The sequence below is a fragment of the Falco biarmicus genome, chromosome 2 (assembly GCF_023638135.1).
Source record: "Falco biarmicus isolate bFalBia1 chromosome 2, bFalBia1.pri, whole genome shotgun sequence".
Classification (NCBI taxonomy): Eukaryota; Metazoa; Chordata; class Aves; order Falconiformes; family Falconidae; genus Falco; species Falco biarmicus.
In genome coordinates, this window is record NC_079289.1 from 81,842,744 (window position 1) to 81,865,864 (window position 23,121).

Genomic DNA, 23,121 nt, shown 5'->3' on the forward strand with positions numbered 1-23,121 from the left:
GATGATTTTTAAAAGTCTCTTCCATCCCAAACCATTCCAGAATTCTGTGGAAAATATAACGTAACCAATAGACAGTATAGTTTTAAGGTAATGGGTATTTCATCCTGGGGTGTCAAGAAGATGCTAAAGCATTAGCACTGGACATCAAATTTAGTGCCCACAAAGTATCATCCACTGTGCATGAGACTGAGGATGGAGGTGTCCTAGCAAACTAAGCATGTCCAGGACACAAGCTCAGGTAGTGCCCTTTGATCATAGAATTGTTTGGGTTGGAAAAGACCTTTAAGATCATTGAGTCCAACTGTAAACACAGCACTGCCAAGTCCACCACCAAACCATGTCCCTAAATGACACACCTACATGTTTTTAAAAAAATTCCAGGAATGCTGACTCTACCACTTCCCTGGGCAGCCTGTTCTAGTGCATGACAACCCTTTCAGTGAAGAATTTTTTCCTAATATCCAATCTAAACCTCTTCTGGTGCAGCTTGAGGCCGTTTCTTCTTGTCCTATCGCTTGTTACTTGGGAGAAGAGACCAACACACACCTCGCTACAACCTCCTTAGAGGTAATTTTAGGGAGTAAGAAGGTCTCCCCTCAGTCTCCTTTTCATCAGGCTAAACAACCCCAGTTCCCTCAGGTGCTCCTCACAAGCCTTGTTCTCTAAACTATCAGCTTCGTTGCCCTTCTCTGGACAAGCTCCAGCACCTCAATGTTTTTCATGTAGCGAGGGGCCCAAAACTGAACACAGTATTTGAGGTGTGGTCTCACCAGTGCTGAGTAGAGGAGGACAATTCTGTTTGCTAGCACACCTCCTGGCACTGTTTGGCCCATGTCCGCCAGCACAGTGCCACACAATGCCTAGGCAGGACACAAGGAACCGCACAGAGAAAGAACTGTTCACAGAAGTAAAAGGATGGTTTCATGAATGATCATTAGCTTTCCAAACAGTTGATCTAGACCTATTTTTATTCTGCTTCCTGACCCCTACATTTTCTTCCCTCCCATTCTCCCCCAAAAGGCAGGACTGCACCTACTGTCATCAATATTTGTGACTCCCATCACAGCTGCCCCTGTGTCTGTACACCATAAACTACCGCTTTAGGTATTATGGAAGAGGGACAGGGAATCCTGTCCAGACTCTCATGTCCTGCTTCTTTCGATGTGTGGCTCCAGGAACTGGAGAATGACACAGACTGAACAAGTGTCTTTGGCTCGGAGGAGTCTTGGAGCTGGGTGCCTTCTGCCTTGAGCCTGCTGAGTGTGGAAGTTCAGGTGTGATTGACATGACTCCTGGTGTGATCTGTACAGATAGGCCTGACGGAACGTTTGCATGCTTTGACCATCCCCAAAGCCAGTTATCCTGGAGACAACCCCATGGTAAAGCAGAAACCGAAGCAACAGAAAACACCGTTTAGGTGTGTAGGGGACCAGCCTAAAGGCTCTGGGTGAATTTGATGACACTGTTGCTTCTGGATGAGCCAGTCCTTTTCCCTATGTGTGTGTCTCTTGGGGCTCACAGCAGACCACTCTGTGTGGAGGCTGATCTGGAGGAGCACTGATGCATGCCACCATGGAGCATCATGAACTGTATTGGCACAAGGCGCAGCTCATTTTGAGCGACATGCAAGAAAAGCACTAACTGGTCTTCCAAAGTCCGTACCACCAGCCCTGGCAGCAAAAGGTCCCCTCTGGGTGGCTGCAGAGGGTGCAGAAACAGGCTCCAACATTCCCATGGCTTTTGGGGAGCGGAGGATGGTGAGCCCGTGGCTGCAGCACCTCGGGGACTGCGCTCCTCAGCCAGGGCCATGCTGCCCCTCCAGACCCTCCGGGAGGCAGGAGTGAAAACAGCAACACCTGTGGCTCTCGCCTGGGTGAGTGAGGCCGGTGCGAGGGGTCACCCATGTCCGGAGTGTCAGCGGTCCCTCAGCAGGACCCCTTCGCTCCACGCCCCGGGCGGCCCCCCCCCCCCGGCGGGCCCGGCGCAGCCCCCGGTGCGCGGCGGGACGCGACGCCGCCAGCCCTCGGCCGCGCATGACGCGGCGGGAAGTGGCGTCCATCGGCGAGGCGGGGCGGGGCGAGGTGGGGTCCGCCTGGGCGACGCCGGAGCCAGCCCAGAGCCGCCGCGGGAGGCAGCGAGTGGCCGGTGCGGGGGCAGAGCCATGACCGAGAGCTACGATGTGGTCGTGGTCGGGGGTGGCATCTCAGGTGGGTCCGGCGGCCCGGGGCGGGGGGGTCCTGTCAGCCCCTGAGGCGCCGAGCCTGCGGCGACCCATCGCCGGGCGGGTGGCGGCACCCGGGGCGCAGCCTGCTCGGGCGCCGTCGCCGCGGGTGCCCCGCAGAGCGGCCGGTCGGGCCGGCCGGGGGAGGGCGGCGGTCCCGGCGTGGCGGACGGAGCATCGCGGCGGCGGCGGGGCCGGTGCTCGCCTCCTCCCCGGCCGGGGCGGCCCTTCTCCGGGAAGCCCGAGGTGCGAGCGCGTCCCGACCCGCTCGGCGGAGCTGGCCGAGTCCGGTCCCCATAATTCAGGCTGAATGCCGCATGGTGCAGGCAGCATTTTCTTAATCTTTATTTTATTAATTTTATTTTTTTCATTTCGATAATTTTTATTTTATTCATTTATTATTTTTTTTATTTTTCTGGTTCTTCCACTGTCCAGCCCCAGCATCCCCTGAGCCTGTGTAATCCTTACTGGAGACCCTGGAAGTTTTGGGCAGGTGAAGCTGTACGTGCTGTGGCTGCGCTGACCCACAGCTGTTGTGCAGAGGCCCTTGGTCACAGTCATATAGGACTAATTTAAATCTTGGGGTGTCGTCTGTTTAGAACAGGTAGACGCTTAAAGGAAAAATGCCTGAAATGAGTTGTGTTGTTCAGTAAGTTTCTAGTTCCTCACTCAGACAGGTGTGGATTTGAGAGCATGATCAGTCCAGCAGGAATGGACAGCAGCCTGTAAGCCATCCTGCATGGAGTGGCCATCTGCTCTTTTAACCTAATCCTGGCTAGAAGACCTCTGTGCCTGCCCAGAGTGAATCTCTCTCTCTCATGCATTTTTTTCAGACACACATGCCAAATAAATTGTGTATGGCCAGTAGATAATTTTTTTCCTGTGTCTTTGACATTGACATATCAAAACAGTTGCTTTTTAGCCTGTTAGCATTGGGAGTTATGCAGTGTGATAGCTCCTGTGCTGTATGTTAATCTCCTCAGTGCATAATAAGTATGCATACATCCACAGATCCAAGTAATATCTTTGGCCAAGCTGCAAACAAATTACTCGAGATGTGTTACAAAACATGAATTTATTCATCCTTTTTTTACATGGCTTTTAATTTCAACTATTTTTTATATATAATTCTAGATGTCTGCTTAACCATTATATTAAGGTGTGCAATTTGAATGATATACAAAATGCAGTGAACAAAATCATTGGCATTATTTCCTAAGGATGATTCTCTGATAAACTGCCGAATAATTGAATGTTTCAAGTATGTTTATGAGATTAGCAAAAATTAACCATTGCTTTTCTATACTGCACAGTTGATTCTGAACCCAGTGGTATGGCTAGTTTTTGACTGAGACCATGTCTCACAGTGGAAGTCAATTACAGAAGATTAACCAGTGGTAACTATTCATGCCTTCTAAACCGAAACATTTCCAGTGTGGTATTTTTGTATGGCCGTAGTGCTACATTTCCTCTGTTGAATGGGTTAGTGTAACAGCTTTTAATATACCCTTGTTTTTCATGGTTGCCATGGGAATATTTTCATGGCAGGCCTGCACAGCCCACACAGGTTTTTTTGAAAGAGCAGTCGGAACAGAGAAGCAGTGCTGTGCCATATGGTATGCTTCACTCTTTGCTACCTGCAGACAGCAGCAAGTGGCAGGGGGTGTAAGGAACCATTTTTCTATTTACTTCTTTTTACACCAGATCTTCGCTAAAGCACTTTGGTTTCATGCTGTAGCAACTTTTCTCCTGCCCTCACACAGAGGCTGGAAAAATACATGTGCACAAAAATTATTAATGAGTAAGCACATTTCTTCAGTCACTTCCGTTTAGCTACTAGTTACCACTCCTGATCCACCTCTGTCTTCTGCCTGCACACTTCTCTGTAAATCATTGACCTTGCAGTCAGGTGGTGAAACTATGGTTTTCTATCTCCTTGCTCTGATTGAAAGCTGCTTAAATGCCAAACTGCTACAGAGACGTCTTCTGTCCACTGGAGAATGAACCATGTGATTTTTAAAATGGGTTGCTCCTTGGAGGTTTGTTATTGCTCCAGATTTGATGTGCGTTCCTTCAAAAAGTCACTGTTTTTGAGCCACCTGAGACTGTACTGTTACTGCCTTTAGGTGAGGAAGGCATCAGCTGGTGCACAGCTGTGCGCCAGTGGAAATCTCTGGTAGTGTTCAGGTGTGCTCAAGTTAGCTGCTACAGTGCAAGCAAAGCAGAAAAAAAAAAAGTTGTTGGGCTGATGTGAGAACGTGAACAAACAGGTTGCAGAGATGCCACTCAGCTTTCTCTTTTCTATTTATTTAGGTTAATGCAAGCTGTCCCTTTGCAGTATTCTGAGCCTCTTTGGCAGCAGTTCTGCCTGTCATTTTACACAGATTTGATTAGTAGGGTCTAAAATTTAAAGAGTAAAAAAACCTGATAATGGAATAGCAGTGCAGAGTCCTTCACAACCCTGGAAGTCACTGTTCTCCTCTGAAGGGGCTGATGTTTTATCTAAAGTTAATTACTTTGCTGAATCATTTTCAGTGTCCTTTATTGCAGGTTTGCTGAAAAGCAAAGAATAAACCTAAAGAACTGGCTAATTTAAGTGTTATGTAATGAAAATCTACTCAAATTTAGTCTTCATTAATTTATTTCAAGTCTACAAGAAAAGTCTGTGGCTTCTCTGAAGATTTCAGATCATCTCAGTACAGTTGATGCTAATTGAAGACCTTTGAGGAACAGGAGGATTTACTAAGGAGTAGATTCTGTTTTATGGGTGAAACTTCTGCTGAAGTCACAGAATCACGGAAAGGCCAGAGTTGGAAGGGACCTCTGGAGATCATCTAGACTAACCCCCTGCTGAAGCGGGTTCTCCTAGAACAGGTTCACAGAATCATGTCCAGAAGGGTTTGGAATGTCCCCAGAGAAGGAGACTCTACAGCCTCTCAGGACAGTCTGTTCCAGTGCTCTGCCACCCTCAAGGTAAAGAAGTTTTTCCACATATTCAGATGGAACTTCTTGTGTTTCAGTTTGTGCCCATTGTCCCTTGTGCTGTCACTGGGTACTGCTGAAAAGAGCCTGACTCCATCCTCTTGACACTTGGCCTTAAAATATTTGTAGACATTGATAAGATCCCCTCTCAGTCTTCGCTTCTGCAGGCTAAACAGGTCCAGCTCTCTCAGCCTTTCCTTGTAAGGGAGATGCTCCGTTCCCCTAATCATCTTTGTAGCCCTCCACCAGACCCTCTCCAGTAGTTCCCTGTCTCTCCTGAACTGGGGAGGACAGAACTGGACACAGCACTCCAGATGTGGCCTCACCAGGGCAGAGTAGAGGGTGAGGATAACCTCCCTCAACCTGCTGGCCTTCAAATTTTTGTGAATGGTATAGATTAAAAAGGAATATTTTAAAAGAAAATTTCCCAACTTAAAAATGTGTATATGAAAACACTTAGCCACACACAGTGTGTAGTATGCCTGGTATGAAAGAATATTTAGATCAGAAACATAACAGGTCCTCATAGAGCTGGAACTTGCATCATGACAGGTTCTTCTGTTTGCTCAGAACTGTCTCTTTCTCTTTGAAGGGCTCCTTAATCATGAGGACGGAAAAGACTATGAGAAAACTATGAGGTTGTGTCATCAAGCTTGCTTATCTTCTTAGTTGAGACACCAATGATTTTCTTAAAATCAAATCTTGGAATCTGTTTGGAGGTTTATTTTAAAACTCTCCATGTGTTTTCAAAAGTGCCTTCCTGTCCCTGCTTTTGCCATGAGGACCTCTTCCCTTTTTTTGTTTTCAAAGAAGTTATCAGATTTTATCCTAATGTTATGCCAGTCTTACTTAAGAAAATGTTTCTCTTACATTTCTGTTGCACAGATTTTACAATCAAATTCAGATATTTTTTTTCCCTGAAAGGTGAAGCTTTTTCTTAATTAGGGTGAATGTTATTTGAAGTATACTTAGTGGCCTACTGTAAGATAAAATATTTCTATTCAGACATTAGGTTCTTAAAATATTTAGATACCTGTTCTTCTGTTATTGAGATGCCACTGTGCTCTGTACTTTTTTTCTTAAGCCTTGCTTTGTATTTGTATGAGACGACCTAATATGCTGTATAATTACAGTAGTGCTCACTGCATCTGTGAGCCAGTTTCAAATTACTTTAAAACCAAAATAAAACAGAACAAACAAAACCAAGTTAGGTATTTTGGGGGCTATTATCTGAAGATGTTCAATCTGTTTTAAAATAGACTGAAGCAGAGGGCAAAATTATTTTTCAAAACAAAACTGGAATATGTTGTAAGAAAAGTATACATGAGGTGCGTAATCTTTGCTAGTAACTTGTTTAGTTTTGCTCTGTGGTAGTAATATACAATGTCATAATAGTCCTCCTTTGAAAAGATAGTTTACCAAATGAGACACTATTTTTGGAGAACGTTACTAGCCTAGGATTCCTATACTAGATGCCCATTTGGAGAGGTAAAAACCCAGATCAAAACAAAATGAGGGCATGGATTAAATAGTTGTGAATGTGTGAAATGGAGTGGATGTGTCTGTGGAAGGACTGTGACCCTTTCCGAGGGATACCACCCTCTCTGAGATGCACTGCAGCAAAGGTAATCCAGGGCACTTCCCTGTCAGTTGACATGATGAAGCTCCTAGCTCACATTTTCAGTCATATGTCTCTGTATCTGCCATCAGGAGGTTCTTCCTTTTGTGTTCAACTATTCTCATGGCTACTGTGAAGGAGTATGAGGCAGTTAGGTGGAACCTCCCATCTGATTTCTAGATATTTTTTTCACAAAAAAAAAAAAAGGCAATATACAGTAAACACGACAGAAAGCAACTGCATAATGTTGTGAAACAGTTTGGTAGCCTAGGCAGCAGGGACAGCACTTTTAATTTACTGACTGATGCCTCCTGATTGGTCTGAAAGTTGATTTGATAAGAAGCTTTCCAGTCTACCTGCAGGAGCTATCTCATCTGCCAAGGTTCAGAGCTTTTCCATTAGCTTAATTGATCATTATGAAAGGGTGCTATTAGGGAAAGTTCATTCAGTCTGTTCAGAAAAATGTGAAAACCACCCTGGAAAGAGCAAAAAAGGTCAGTTAGGATAGCAAAAATTTGGGCAAGGGATTCCTGGGTAGCTATTATGGAAATAACTGGTGGAGAGCCCAAGTTTGTGTGTAGCAGTTTATGTAAGTCCACAGGATCTTCTTATTTTTACTGCTGAATTGCATCTTCTTTTGACAGCAACAGTAGAGACAGGAGAGGCTGAAAGTACTATGTAAGAAAGTTCAGTGCATTGTTTACTTGGACAAAGAGCCTCAGTGGTGCTTTTAATTGGGTAGATTTGTCAGTCTAGTCTAGCACTTGACTAGAACCTAATCACGCTGCTGGTGGTGGTACGTATTCATCTGCATTAATGTATTGGTCAGATCAAGTGTGTACCTTGAGCAAATCTGATTGATGCTACTTACTGCTTTATAGTGTGCACCACAGAGCAGGCTTAGAGCATACTCGTTGGATTCCTTTTTGCATAAAACCAAATGGGAAGACATGCTCTATGAGCTCACCTTTTGAGCTTCAATCCCTAATGGGGATTCAGCCTGTAGGGTCATACAAGAGCTACTCTGAAATAAAGCCCCTTTAATGTATATAGTATGGATACTGGGTATTCAGAATACAACTGTTTTACTCTGCAGATTTGCTATTCTGCACTGTATATTAACATAGACACTGCAAACTTCCTGTCTTGGGATATTTTTGGCTTTGCAGTTCAAAGGTAGTAACATGGAAGGAGTAAGCATTTCAATTTTGTGCTCTTCTTCCATGATGACACAGTTAAAAATAGTTTACTTGGTCATCCTCACAGCAGATGTACACCTGCATCCTCTGTCTTGTGTAGTTTTTTCTTTCTTTAATTTTCTTGTAGCATCAAGAGATTACCAAAAGATCACATTCTGTGTACTTTTGAATTTTGATTTCCTCATTTTACTCCTTGGCGCTGTTAAGGACAGGAGTAATTTTGAAGACACATAATTCAGCATGCTTCCTCCCCTGTAGCGAGTAACCTCAGGGTCAGTCTCCAGCAAACAGTAAGATGTCAAATGACACAGTGACGTGAGTCCAGGTCAAATAGCAGTGCCTGCAGTTGCAGGGGCTGTGAGGAGCAGCCTGCTGCCCTGGCTCCGTCCTGGGAGTGTTTGGGCTGTCTAACATGATCTCAGGAGGATGTAAGGATTTAAGCACAGCTGGTGAGTGGGGGTGGTATTATCAAAAGGTGGAGAACTGTGGCAAAAAGTGAAGTAGGCATGTTTGTACTGCCTAAGCAGGCAGCCTGAGCAATGTGAGCTGATAGTCCCACAGGTAAACTTCCAGTGCTGCTTGTAGTATCATAAACCAAGTTTGCTCTGTACTTACATGTCTTACACCACAGTTAATGACAATGAATTAGGCCTTATTCATAATTTAGTCAGTTGAGAAGGCTTTTATTCTTCAGAAGTTACTATTCTGTATGTAAACAATCTGGATAATTTTGGCACGTTTCCCACTGGCGCAGTTTCCTTCTCTGTAGCAGAACTGACAACTGTAGTTAAGTAGTTCTGTCACTTAAAGATAAAAAGCCATATTGTCTCACTGCCCCTTCCCAGAACAGGACTCGCTTGCCTTTGTGTTTTGTGTCAGTTCGATAGCAGCTACTTCGCAGAGTGCACTGATACAATGGTGAAGTTTACCATAGTTACAAAAGTTTGCTGAGCAATGCCATAGCGGATTGAGGACCTTCTTTTGGTTTTCCTTTACAGAGACTGTCTTGATGCACTTGCAAAGCTCTCAGTTATGTTTCTGAAATCAGTCATCATTCATAGAGTCATAGAATGGTTTTGGTTGGAAGAGACCCTTAAAGGTCATCAAGTCCAACCTTCCTGCAATAAGCAGGGACATCTTCACCTAGATCAGGTTGCTCAGAGCCCCATCCAACCTGGCCTGGAGTGTTTCCAGGCATGGGGCGTCTACCACCTCTTTGGGCAGCCTGCTCCAGTGTTTCAGCACCTTCATCATAAAAAATTTCTTCCTTATAGCTAATCTGAATCTGCCCTCCTTTAGTTTAAAACCATTACCCCTTGCCCTGTTGTGACAGGCCCTGCTTAAAAGTTTGTCTTCATCTTTCTTACAGACCCTCTTTAAGTATTGAAAGGCTGCAGTAAGATCTCCCCAGAGTCTTCTATTCTTCAGGCTGAACAACCACAGCCCTCTCAGCTTCTCCTCACAGGAGAGGTGCTCCAGCCCTCTGGTCATATTTGTGGCCTCCTCTGGAGCTGCTCTAACAGTTCTATGTCTTTCCTGTACTGAGGACTCCAGAGCTTCAGCCAGCGCCTTCAATTTCTTGAGGAAATTCCACTCCTCTCATTACAGTTTCAATAATTTAATTTTTACGCAGCCATTTTTGAACTTAACATTATTTTCTTTCTGGGCTGATAACCTCTTTCATCCTTGTAAACTTATGTCAGGTATTAAGGTTCTTGCTGCCTTGTGAGATGGTTTGTCAAAATGTGATCGTTCATGTAATTCACTAGCTTTATTTCCTTATGGACTGATTTGTATCTAAGATTTATATTTTGTTACATTGTATGATCCTTGTTTAAAGGTTGGTTTTGCTGATTTCACTGGTCAGTGTTGGTATTTTAACCATGAATGTCTGGCATTCTTTTAAATAACCCACCTATGCACTTGTATTTTTGCACAGCCTTTTCTGTCTTGTTAGTCTTCTGTTCAAACAACTTGCTTAAAAGTAATGTCACTGTGAAGTCCCTTAGGAACTTCATTTATTCCACAAACCATTATTATGACCAATATTTGGGGCTGGAGTTCTGTAAGGGAATAGAAAGAGGAATGGTCTTCATCGTTGTGGAGACCCTGAGTTCTGGATAAGTCAGCAAAAAAGAAGATGCTGGAAAGTGCCTGTCAAGCCACAGAGGAATTTCATTGACGTAAGAAATGGTGATAATATTATTTATGGGAAGACCAGGCTTCCAAAGAGAGCGTGAAATATTTTCAGGGACAAAGCTGCCCAAGGGAATTCAATGCTTCTTTTTCTTGTCCCGCATCTCTTCTCTCCAATGTCCTTCTTCATGCTGCCCCTATTGCCAGACTGATGTTCCCACCTCACTAGCAAGCATGTGGGGCTGCTGTCCCCATGCCATTCACAGCCCGATGGGACTCGGCTGGATGGACTCAGTTTAAGGTGGGATGGGTTCTTGATGGTATCAGGAGCAGTAGCAGCTATGGATGGAGAGCAAGGAACTGCTCAAGGAAATGATGGGCATCAGGATTTTCATAGGGGGTCTATGTGTGCTTGTGTAGAAGAAAGGAGAGCAGGGGACAGGACGGGGCAACACAAAGCGCAGACCATTCCCAGAAGAAAGGGCTGTCCAGTCTAGAAAGTGTGAGACCTCCTGCACTACTTCTGGTAACTGGTGTGTATGGCAAAATATATCATAGATGTGCTAATTCTTAACACTGGCTTAACACTGAAGAGCCTGGCTGTGGTTCATTACAGCCTCTGGCATCTTGCAGTTTACAAGAATTAGGTTATGGTGGCAACCAGTGTTCAGCATGTTTCAGGTGGTTAAAGAGTTCCATGAAGTTTTAATTCATTTGAAACTTGTTCATCTTACTTTGTACTATTCAGCTTCATGGTTTTCAGTTTCCACGATATAACTCAGCTGGGAGTGAAGGGGGTGGGGCAGAGAGATGCCTGTATAGCCTCCTGCCTCCCAGCCAGCTGGTCTTTATCTTGATGGTATAATTCATATATAAAACATTGAATGCTGTCTGGCTGACTGCACACAGCAACAGCCGACTGAACAACCGGTTCATACTATGCGTCATGATTCCTGGGTAGCTTGCATATAAACTTGCACCCTGTTTGCTTGAGTGATAGATCTGTGTTTGAATGCATTAAATATTGGAGCAAGACACCTCTTCTTTTCCAATATAAGTTAATTTTTTTTGAGGCTAGCTTGGCCAGAGGTTGAATCAGTGAGTTAAGCTAAATAGTGAGCACAAATGAGGAAAGGAAAGAGTGTAGATTCTTTTATTTTACATCTTAGGTACTTCTCTCTTCCTTTATGCTTCCTTTGCCTTTTTTTCCCCCACACATATCAGAACAGTATAAATCTAATGGTAGAATTTTTTTCTTTCATAATGCTGATGTTTTTATGAGCTGTTTGGCTCAAGCTTTCTCCTGCCTGCACTTAGAGATGGAGGGAAGATAGTCACTTGTAGTCACTTGAAAATCTTATTCAGTAGCTCCCTTTTGGCCTTCTCTGAATCACATCTATGTTCTCAGCCTTTGGTATCTCAGCCAGGGAATGGCTCATTCTGAGCTGGCCATCAAGAAATGAAGTGGTCTGTTTGGGCTATCAGCAAAGAGCTGGCTGGCATGTAAAGTGATTATACAGGATGCTGGGAAATGCTGGGTTTCATCTTTGTTTTTCAGTTACTCAAATAGATAAAATGTTCACAAATCCTTGTACACTTTTCAAGCTAGTAGTGTCTAGCCTGTGTGTGCATGTGTGTGCTTACCTACTTGTATATGTGTGCCATGACGATGATAGGAATTTCCAGAGGGTCACTGGTGCATGGCTTGGTGGGTATTTGAGTGACACTGAGATATGTCCAATATAAATCCATAATTATTAGGTGCAGCTGGGTTAGCTGTTAAAAATAGTTAGCTGAAGATCAAGGAAAACGTGAAACAAAATGGATAGCCATGGAATGAAGGCATGGTGGCTCTGCTGAGGGCTTTGCTAGCTGCCATGAGAAATTACCTTCTCTAGGTGAACGCTAGTAGATACTGAGAAATCTGGAAAATCGTGTTACTTTTTAACATCAAGATATGAGAATTATAGTGTGTTTATTTTTTGAGTTCACATCTTCTATCTAATTATGTATTTTGAGCATTTACTTTTCTTGGGCAACTGAAAAATGAATTCCTTGCTGGAGAACATGCAAGACAGCAAAACAAATAAGCAATTCTCTTCTGAGGCAACTGTTGCATAATTTTGCAAAATTTTCCAGACCTAGCTTTGTCTTTTTTCCCCCACATTGCTGTATATGGAAGGCAAAACTTTTTCAGAATGAATCTGACTGGTATTTTATTTGCTTGTATATGTCTTCATAATAGTAATGCCTAAAAGGATGCTTTTAGTAAATTACCCATATATTGCCTCAGCCAGTTCATTGTGCTAAGCTTTGTTCAGTGCTATGGTATGTTTGTTGTACCGCTGCCTCCTCAGTCCTCTTTATCTCCTTAGTTTCTTCCCTCTGTCTGTTGTGGTTTTAGGCAGCTGGGTTACGAACTAGCAGAAAGGGATGACCTAAGCCAAGGGAGGCCCCGCGATTGAAAGTGTGAGATAATACTGCAGTACAGATGATAACAAAAGGATATGCAGAATGCGGGGTGGTGGTGGTGGTGTTTGATTGGGGGATTTTTGTTTATTTTGTTTGGGTTTTTTTACCTGATTGAAGCCTAGAAACAGGCTCCTGACTCTTGCTTTCGAAGTGTGAGGTGGGCACTGAATGGGTGTACTGCTCCATGTGTAAGACCTGACAAGTCCATAAAATGAACAGAATGCTGGGAAAATTATTGATATTAGAAATTCTCATCCTTTGAAATGCTGGAGTCCCCAGTTTTGTCAATCTCAAGTTTCACTGGAAATGTCAAATGTAAAAATGCAATGGAAACTAAAGGGAAGCCCTGGGCAAGGACAGAGCAGCTGTGGCTTCAGCACTTGAGCCTGGGCACCACTGCACTGGAGGTGCTGGGTTTCCACTCAAACACAAAAAGCTGTCTTCATGCCATGCTTGGCAGGGCTTGAGCTTAAGGCACCACCACTTTGCTTGTCTTGCTTGTAGCTGGCCAGGCTCTGTATCACTTAACCAGGTACGATGCCTGGGGCAAATGTAGACTGAATGTTTTTAATGTTGGTTTTAAGAACTCTGTTTAATAAATACTGCTCCCTGCACCACGGATGAATCATCTAAGAGCACTGCCAGGGTGAAGAGATCACAGGAAGTTGGGACTAGAGTTTATGCTTACATAAAGTCACATTAACTCATGGGGATGCTCATACTGACCTCAGTGACAAGGTTACAGAACCAGTGCTCAGACAGCAAAACTCATTGCCTTGGCTAGACAATGAAAGGCTAACCGAAATAAATTATATTTGCTCATAGAGCACTGTATCCTAGGCAGAAATGTTATGTCCTTTGTACAAATATTTTACGTAAATGTACGTTTTAAGCAGATAGGCAGATCGATAATGTCTTTTTTTTTGTTCCTGGGGGTTTGTGAAATGGTAATTGTATTGTTTTATTATTTTTTAAGTTCTTGAATGTTGTAGGTGAGTGATATTAATTTTAATCACACTCATTGCTGCACAGTGAAACAGCTTAAGAACGGAGAGTATTTCCCCCCATGGTCAAAATACTTGTATCAAAAAAGAGTTGCTTTGATACCTTGCACTGTACTATTCAGCACGTGAAGGTAAGACATTGAGGATATCCAAGAGTGACAATGTACAGACACCCAGCTCTACCATGTTTTTAGATTCTGAATGATATTTTTTGTACTTTCTTCCATGAAATTGAGTCAGATATCTAAAGTACCTGTGTAAAGGTTGCCCAAATTAGAGAAGTTAAAAGGTTACCTTCACCCTGAAAGCATATGGATGTAGGTGTGGGGCCAAGTTAACAAGAGGTACTGTCAGGTTGCGGTATCTCAGGTTTGTAGCCCTGTGCTTTTCAGAAGTATCGTCACCTAGACAACTCTTGGAGCAGTCTGCATGCTGTGTACCTTGTCTTGCAGAGGACTAAGAAATCAGTGAAGCAGGAAAACTGACCACTGTTCATGCTCACCATTTTTGATAGCAGTGTGCCAGCCTGATGTGAACTGAGTTTCAGGCAGTGTGCTTTTAGCTATCTCTGTTGCGGTGCTCCCATTACAATTCTGTATCATGCTCACGAGTTTATAAAGGGATAGTATTCTTCACAAGAGCAAAATCCCTTGACCTTTCTATAACATGATGAAAATTACAAAAAATGCCTGTATCACCTTAAGTCACCCAGACCCTGGGCCAATGTTGGTTTTGCTTTTTTATTTGTTGCTTTGGTTTTTTTATTTTGCTTACAATCCTTATCTGTAATGCCTTACAAGCGTTATTGTCTCAAGCCATTATTTCAATTAAAACATTTTAGCTGGCTAATGATGAGTGACAGAAGTAAAGGTAACCAGCGCCAGATTCAATCTCTCAGTGGAAAAGCAGTAATTGGATTGTGTTCATTAGAGCAGCCAACACAAACAAAAGCAATGCTATTAAACTGCAGTTTCTAACACAGTAATGCAATAGAGAAACTTTAGAAGACTTGAAGGAGAAAACCTACTGGTGCAAAATGGCTGCCTAGCTGCAGATAAGAACATGCCTCTTCTCTGTTCTGCCCTCCATCCCTTCAGTGTCGCAGTGGCATACAAACAGTATTACACCAGTGGCACTGAACATGGTGGTTTTGGGACATCTCTTAAAAGGAAGTCAGAGAACCCCGAGTATAAACAAAGAGGGGTTTTATTTGAATTTTAGTGTAATTAGGTCTAAGCAACAGCAAACAGGATTCTTCCACTGGATCTTAACTGATTCGATTTTTAGATACTAGGAACTTACCCAGAAAGTATTCCTGGTCAAAGGAATGGTTTTTTGCTTCCCCCACAATTTCTCTCAACTGCTTGGGGCATATTCCTCTATTTCTTCCTGTTGCCCTAGGTCAAATGCTGCAGCTGTGTTGATCAGTAACAAAGGGGTTGATGGATTTTGTTTCACTGGGTACAGTACATCAGTTTTGGCCAAACTTAATTTATTTGCTGTATGCATTTTGTATGTATTTCTGAGCATCAGAGATGGTAGGTAAGGCTGCCGTATAAAGAAATCTAATAGTGAGGGAAATTGTATTTCCCATGTGATCCCACAGGGATACAAGCTTCTGTAACTTTTTATAGTTTTTTTTACAGGTTTGCTGGTTTTTCTTAACATTTCAGCTAGTTCAGGTTTTGTGATTTTTGTGCGACTCACCACTTTCATTAAGAAAAGAAATTAAATTCCTGGCCCCTCTGGTCAAAATGAGACTTAGTCTCCCGATCAAGAATAATAATAATATAAATCCTGACATTTCTAAAATAACAGCTTCAAAATATTAAATGTCCATGGACAAAGGTGGTCTGACTAATATTTTTAATAATTATGTTAAGAAATACTTGAGTTCATTTACTTTAGTGACCCTGAACTCAGCTCTTATTTGTTTATATGGTATGTTTCCTTTTCTTGCTATCAGTCTTGTGAAACATTTTTACATGCCACAGTTTGTCCATTGACCTCAAGGCTGTGCTTGTTCTGCGGCAAAGTATGATGCCATTTCCAAGGTACATTTTGTCACAGATCCCTCCTGTTGAGCCTCATGCTGTGTTTGTTTACTGCCCTGGATCCCATCAGGGTGCTCAGGCTCAGGCTCGGGTGCTGCGGGCTGCTCTGCCCACTGGCTCTGGGTGAAGAAGCAGCTGTTACTTGACATCTTGGCAGACAGTTATTTAGATGTAGCTGAACAGTTGAAAGCCAGGAAAAAGTCCTCAAGAAACTCGTCAGTTTTGCCTTTATTTACAAGGTATGTTATGGCAGCCCTTTCTCATGCAGACTTGCTTGAGCCTTCAGCTGACTGCCTGGAGGATGACTTTGCAGTGCAGGTGTTACCTGCAAATACACTGGGAAAACCAGGTGTTAGCCACTGCTCAAACACATGATGTCAAGGGGGATGCTGTCAGCAGTTAACCGAGCCAGTGTAGAGCTTGTTCACACATGTATATCCAAGTTGTGGAAGCACAACAAAGGTATAAAGGTATATAAGCTTCTTGCCTATTTTAAGTGTTGGATGTTTCTAATCTACACATACAGCCCATACTTGTGTGCAGAGCCCAAGTGTCTGACATCTGTTATAAATGTTAAAACTCCCCTGGGCAGTACTTTGTAAACATACTTTTGGTGTCAAAATAAAAAAATACAAAGGAGGAGAGAGAAAAATCAGCAAATTTTACAGATCTGAGGAAATATAGGTATGAGACATGGAAGTTCTACAATAAGACCTGCAAGTTAGTACAATACGATGGCAGCCTTTATTTCTGCTCAACTTACAATTTTAGTTTCAGAGAGAAATTTTTAAGGTGATAAACAAATTTTTTGACAGCCCTGTTAGACACTAGTAAATGAATGGCAGTGGCTTACAGGCTCTTTCTTTGTTCCCTGCATGAATTAGAGTTTAGAATTTGTAGATTATTTTTATAATTACATATGTAGAGAAGAGATTTTTTTTTTCTGAGGAAGGAGATAATAAATATAGGCGGAACATGATAAAGTAGTGAATATTACAGAGAAAGTACTGCAGGAACGCCTTCAGAAATAAACTTTATTTACAGCTTTATAACCTAAAGCCCTCCAGGCTACCTGCCCTGTCCCTCATATGCTGTAAGGGAATTGGGTGTAGCCCAAGGAAGAAATAAAATCTTGTTGGTGGCCTTGCTGTTGTGTATTGGCTGCCTAGCTGTCCAGAGAATGACAGAAGTGTTCTACGGAAAAAAAAAACCAAAACACCCAAAACCTAAATGGAAAAAGACACAAGTGTCATTTGGACATGTATCAGAGGTACAACTTCCAATCATATCCTTTCTGGTGAAAATTTTGCAGAAATGCTAAGGTAAAAGGGGTATTTCAGTAAATTTGATGATTCCAGGCAAAATCAAGAGTGGTGTTACAAAATTTAAATCAGATTTAAAAAAAATTACTTTAAAATGTTTTTTTAGGTAGTCAGATGTGTTTGATTGTAGGGCTTCATTGTAGTCCATAGTATGTGGGGGTCAGATGAAAAACATGACTTGTCACATTTCTCAGTCCAAATGCGTGTTTGGATTCTGCCCTTATATTCCAAACATGTGCTTGGATTCTGCCCTCGCACAGAAATTTAAGATTTTACCGTTTTAAAAAAAATATATTCTTAATTAGCTGTTCTCTTAATATAAGAAAGCTGTTAATGTTAGGAAGTGAGGTTATAATGAAGCTGTTTAATCAGATGGTGCGATTTAAGATGTGTAGCAGGTACAGAGGTATCAGAGGAAAGAAGCTGGAACTGAAGATGAAATAATAAACTGAAGGTGAAGTGTAATAATTAGTGTGATTATTACATTTGAGTAATATCTGTGTGAATGCAGTGCTGCACGATGGAGAAATGTTTTTTGTGGTTTGAAGTTGCATTGTGAAATTCCGGGGGAGACAATCTCTCACCAGTATCTCCGAGTGGCAGTGCTTGGGTACCAGGTTGCTATGGTGACGGATGAAGTCTTGCCGGCTTTCCTCTAAGCACAATGGTATTTTCAGTCAGGGGATTCAAATAAGACCAATCATCTTTGCTTCTTTGTTTGCATTAATTATCTGCCTATCAGTTCTCTGAGCAGAACTGCAGTTGAGGCTGCTTAACCATATGTTTTCTGCCATATATATTTGGCGCTCTGTTGCTCCTTGAAGAAAGCTGACCTGCAGTGGAAACTGGACCCAATTACTGTCCTCTGTGAAGTGGTGGCAAAAGTGGTTGAGCCCTTATATTGCAATTCAGATCTAATTCTGTTGAAATGCTTCTTGGGAGGAGGGGAAGGTGCCACTGGGTGGCAAAATATCGTGCACAAAGTGGGAGCATAACAGCATCAGTCACATTTTTGGATGAACTTTGTATTTGAATGTGCCTGTTTGCCTCTTTTGTGAGGAATGGGGGCAATATTAAAGATCTGCCTTTTGTTAGTGATGTGCAAGAGATCAAAGAGGTAAACCGTAGGCAGTGCTGAAATGTGAAACTTGTGAAGGGTTGCACTTCTCAAGAAGAGATCTTATATCATGTATGATAGGTTTTTCCAGGTTTTGCTTCACAGGTTTTGTGCCTGCTCTGCTTGCAGCAATTGGAGTATTAAGCACAGAGAGGCTGCTGTGACTCTTGCCTAGAAAAGCAGCTGTGGTTTGTAGAAGTTTCCTGCAACAATTTTTGGTTTTTGAAAAGCAAACCTCGACCTTGTGCCCCAATATTCATGTGCTAGTATTCATTCCCATTTCAATATGTTTTTGTTGCTGTTCCTGGCACCTTATCTGCCTTTGTATCACTTTGGCTCAGAGCTCTCCTTGTGCAGCACCGAGTCCTCTTGCTGTTATTATAGTAACAGTTCAAGAGCCCATTTGGGGTCTTGAGTCCAGCTCCAGGGAACAGTTATGGGGTGATGTGGCAGTACTGTGATTCCAAATTTGTGAGATACCAAAAATAGCATCATTCTCACCTGTCAATACTGCACTGTAATGTGGTATCTGTGACAGCAGTCTTGCCTTATCCTGTACTGTGCGTGCTGTAAGACTTAATCTGGTTCTTCACTGTGCCATCTGACCCTCCTGAGACTCTGCCTTTGCTTCTTCCACCTTTTTCACCAGTTACACGTTTGTGGTGAGGAAGGGGAGGAGCTAGAGGTTGACTGTGTTTCCTGCCTTTGTCAGCAATTATCTGCATAATTTCTCCAACAAACTTTGGACCAGAACAGAGCTGTCATGTAGGTGAAAGAAGGGGGTGGACCACTAGCTCTTGAAAAGAAGTGGTCAATAAGTGCTTAGTTTGGGAGCCCTGTGGACTGCACGGTTTCCACTATAGGGTCAAACCCCAAGGACACATCCCTCCCTCTGCAGAGATCTGAGCTGCTGGAGGATGGCAGCGAGATAGTAATGAGCCTGATCCTCCCCTCAACACTGTTTGGATTTTTTTTATTTGCATCAGGAAATGGTAAACTGTTACCTGTCTTTAACAGGTACATCTGTGAATGTATGGGAAGAAAAAATAGTGGCACCTGCTCCAAAACAAACAGTAGGGAGTAAATAGTACATAGGTGCAATAGGGTGGATGAAAGGTGCATAAGGAAACAAGGAGGTGGTATCTGGGCTGATCGCTGTGAATCAGCTGCATTTCATCTGAGTCTAGAGAGCTATCCTTTCACAAGCTTCTCTGTCTGCTCAGCTCTTGGGAATTAAACTGCCTTTGTTCCCAGCTGTACTGAAATGTTTATTCATTAGATTTTAATAAAGCAAGTCAAATTTCATATTCCTTAATCAGTGTTGGTAACTGAGTATTATTAATTGATTAGTCAGTACCTGTTAGCATAAGACAACAGAAGCCTGCAGTGACAACATCCTTCAGATTATGCATTCATTCTCTAAATTATTAATAACTACTGTTGATCCAATCCCAAGTACTGAAACATTTATCTTTTTTGAAGAGCAACTTTTTTAAAAAAGAAACAAACTGGTAAGCTAGATTTATTTAGGAGTTTTGTGGACTATTTTTCCTTCAGGACCCAACCTCTTTTGGCAAGTTTTTTGAAGGACTGGTTTGTGTTTGCATACCATAACTGTTTTCTGTATTTTGTTCTTCCTTGGTATCTTCAAATATTTGTGAGTGTAGTTAAGGCCACTGATCCAGCCAGATGTTTTTGCAATATAATTTCCTCAATAAGGAAGTATGGAAAGACATTTATCAGTGTCATTACTGGTTTTCTCACTAACACTCATGTGAAAACCCAAGATAAATAAGCCCATGAAACTAGAAATAAAAGCAGGACAGTATGATCTTTTAATGGAAACATCTGCTTTTCTTCAGACAATGTCAGATCCTTTAGACAGATAGGTCTATATCGTTGTTTCTTTTTTTTTTACAGATAAGGAAACAAAAAGCTTAAGTGATTTAACCAGCATAGTGCAGCAGGTCCACTGCACTGCTGGGAACAGGACCTGGTTCTCCTACTCCCAAGCCGCTAGTTGATGACCAGGATGTTCTGTAGCACCTTTAGTAGCTCTCATTAATATTCTTTCCCTATCCAGGGGTGCTGTATTTTCTTCATTATCATTATATTTAGTCCTGCCATGCTAGCTCTGGCCATCTGTTTTTCCTGCCAGCACTTTTGCCATTTCTTCCATGGCTGCCTTATGCTTGGAACAGTCTGCTTGGACAAATCCTTCTCAAAAACTGCATGTACTAGGGCACCGAGAAGAAACTGATTGCTTTCTGATGGCAACAAGGCAGAGAGCCAGAAAGGATAGCTGAACTATGATGTGTATATGGCTTTGTAATGGCCCTGGCTGAGCCCCACAGCAGCGCTCACGGTGCTGTGCTTGTGTTGGTAACTAGGAAGGTGGTGATAACACACCAGTGGTTTGGCTGCTGCTGAGCGGTGCCAGCACAGCGTCAGGCCTGGCTCTCCAACATTCCCTGTGACTCACCAGTAGGCCGGGGGTGGGCAAGTTCTTGGGAGGCAACATAGCCAGGACAGCTGATCCAAACGGACCAACAGGATATTCCCATGCCATATGACATCTGCTCAGATATAAAAGCTAAGAGAAAGGAGGAAGGGGGGGGTGGGCATTTGTTATTTACGACATTTGTCTTCTGGAGCAACCACTATGTGTGCTGAAGCCCTGTGTCCTGGGAAGCGGCTGAACGTCACCTGCTGATGGGAAGTAGAGAATAACTTATTTTGTTTTCTTTTGCTACCGTGTGCACCATTTTTGCTGCTGCTGCTTTCGTTAAAGTGTCTTTATCTTGTCCCACAAACTTTGGGGTTTTTTTTCTTCATCTTATTTTCTCCCTCGCCATTCTGCTGAGGAGAGGAGTGATAGAGTGGATTGGTGGGCACCTGGTGTCCAGCCAAGGTCATCCCACCACAGGCTTCTTGCTTGGCCTGTGCTGAACTTTATCCAACACATCCTAGCAGTTCAAGAAGATGACACAACCCTCTAGAATATAACACTTTGTTGTCCCTCTAGAAATTCACTCACATGTGGCCAAAGTAAGAACCCCAGTTTATACAAATCTCAGTTCGTGTGCTGAAGTAAAAGGCAGAGGTGATCTTAAGAAGTTGAGAGGTTGTGGGCTGTATTCCCTTTGTGTTGTGCACCCTTTCTTGTTCTCTTCATTCCTATAGCAGCTTGACACACTTGCTGCAGGGCCTGATGTTAATATTTTTCTCTGCAATCAAGGATTTAGGGCATCGGAACTAAAATTATATGTTCCCTTCTGTATTCTCATTGTTCCCTCTCTTGGTGTCTCATCTTAAAAGAATTGCAAGATGGAAATAAAAGTATTATGAAGAAAATAGCTGAGGGATGAAACAATTTTTTGGGGTAGACTTAGCCATATTTTTCTCTTCTTGTTGCCACACACAAGCACACATTTTGTCTCTTCTGAGTCAGACCATATGTTCTTCAGAAGAAACCTGTGACCTGGCTTTGTGGGAACTTTGCTAATGTGCTTCAAAATATTCAAACTGGAAAGCAGACACATACAACAAGCTACAGGAAAACTTTTGAAATTTAGGACAGTCCTAATAAAACTTCACTTCTCTTTTTTTTTTTTTTTTTTGGGGGGGGGGTTACAAAAGAAGACATGCTGATGCTAGAAAACAGAAAGCCCAAGTTCTCTGCCTTACTCGATGACTATCATTACAAATGCTGGCTTATGCATCAGAAGAGCTGAGCATGGAGTGCAAAAGATGCTCAGTACATATAAAATTTGACCACAGACTGTTTTAATATGTGGCTTCAGTTCCATTTCATGATTACTGTGGTTTTTGTAATTCTGCCTTACCCCCCTGGCAAAGTATTTCAATGAAAAATTCAGGATTTGGATGGATACCTACGTAAGTGTTTACACATCAAGTCACAAAAGCCATGCAGCGCATATATGGAAATATTCCTTGTTTTTCTTGTTATCTTTTAGGTCTCTCTGCAGCCAAACTGCTGACTGAGTCAGGCTTGAATGTGGTGTTGCTGGAAGCCAATGACAGGGTTGGTGGAAGAACTTTCACTGTAAGGGTAATTATCTCCAAACCCATTTATACTACCTATACGTACATACAGTATATACTATACATATGTATAATTATACACGTGTATGGTGTATAGTATACACATACTATATGAGTAGTGTACATAAATATATTTATTTATCTTTCCTGCTAGAGGACCCACTTCTGGGAAAATTTCTAGAGCACTAGCAGGTGGGAAATTTCTTGATATTGTAACCAGCAAGAGTAGGGAAAGACTGGCATGATGGTGGGCAGAGAATATTTCCGTGTTATCTGCAGGCTCTGGACTCATCAGTCCTTTCCTCTGGGAAGGAGAACATGATTAGTTAAGTTTCCAAATAATTTCCTGGGGAGAGACACAGGAGAAATGTCTATGAAAAAACAGCTATAAGGCCAACCATAGCCTTGAGCTGAACCATAACAAGCCCTGTGAGGAGTGACACAGGCTAGAGGAATGGCAGGGAGGGCTGGGAACTAGAACCAGCATGTCTCCTTTCAATCTGTTACCTTCTGCCCTGCCTGGACCTGGGAGACCCCCTCCCAGTTTGTCCATCAGAAAACCTTACCTGTGCTACTTCCTAGTACAGTCTGTTTTGAACTAGTCATTGGTGAGGTGCTCGACTGAGCAAGAGCTGCACGGATGTCTCTGGCCTTCTCTCTGTGCCTGTCAGGCTCTCTCCTTTTGTGTTTGTTCAGGCTGTAATGTAACAACAGGCCAGCTAAGATAGTTATGAATTCCTTATCTGAGATTTTCAGTAATTGCCGAGAACTTTGCCAAAGAACTGAAATTTTCCATGGGGGAAGGAATCTTGGCCAAAATGTTTTGGTAGTGTTTCATTTAAAGAATTAATCTGAATTGCAAAGAATTAATCTGAATTGCTCTTTTAACTTGTGTGCTATTTACATAAGGCTTATATTTTTTTAATCCTTC

General features: G+C 42.6%; 1 protein-coding gene across 4 annotated transcripts in view; it reads left to right on the plus strand.

Moving 5' to 3' along the window:
- Positions 1-2,043: 2,043 nt before the first annotated feature.
- Positions 2,044-23,121, plus strand: part of LOC130145132 (amine oxidase [flavin-containing] B-like) — a 55,268-nt gene continuing 34,190 nt past the window's right edge. For all 4 annotated transcript variants that reach the window (XM_056329690.1, XM_056329691.1, XM_056329692.1 and 1 more), the window contains exons 1-2: positions 2,044-2,207; positions 22,103-22,197. In XM_056329690.1, the coding sequence (XP_056185665.1) occupies positions 2,162-2,207; positions 22,103-22,197 (141 nt within the window). In that variant the 5' untranslated portion in view covers positions 2,044-2,161. The remainder of the gene's footprint in view (positions 2,208-22,102; positions 22,198-23,121) is intronic.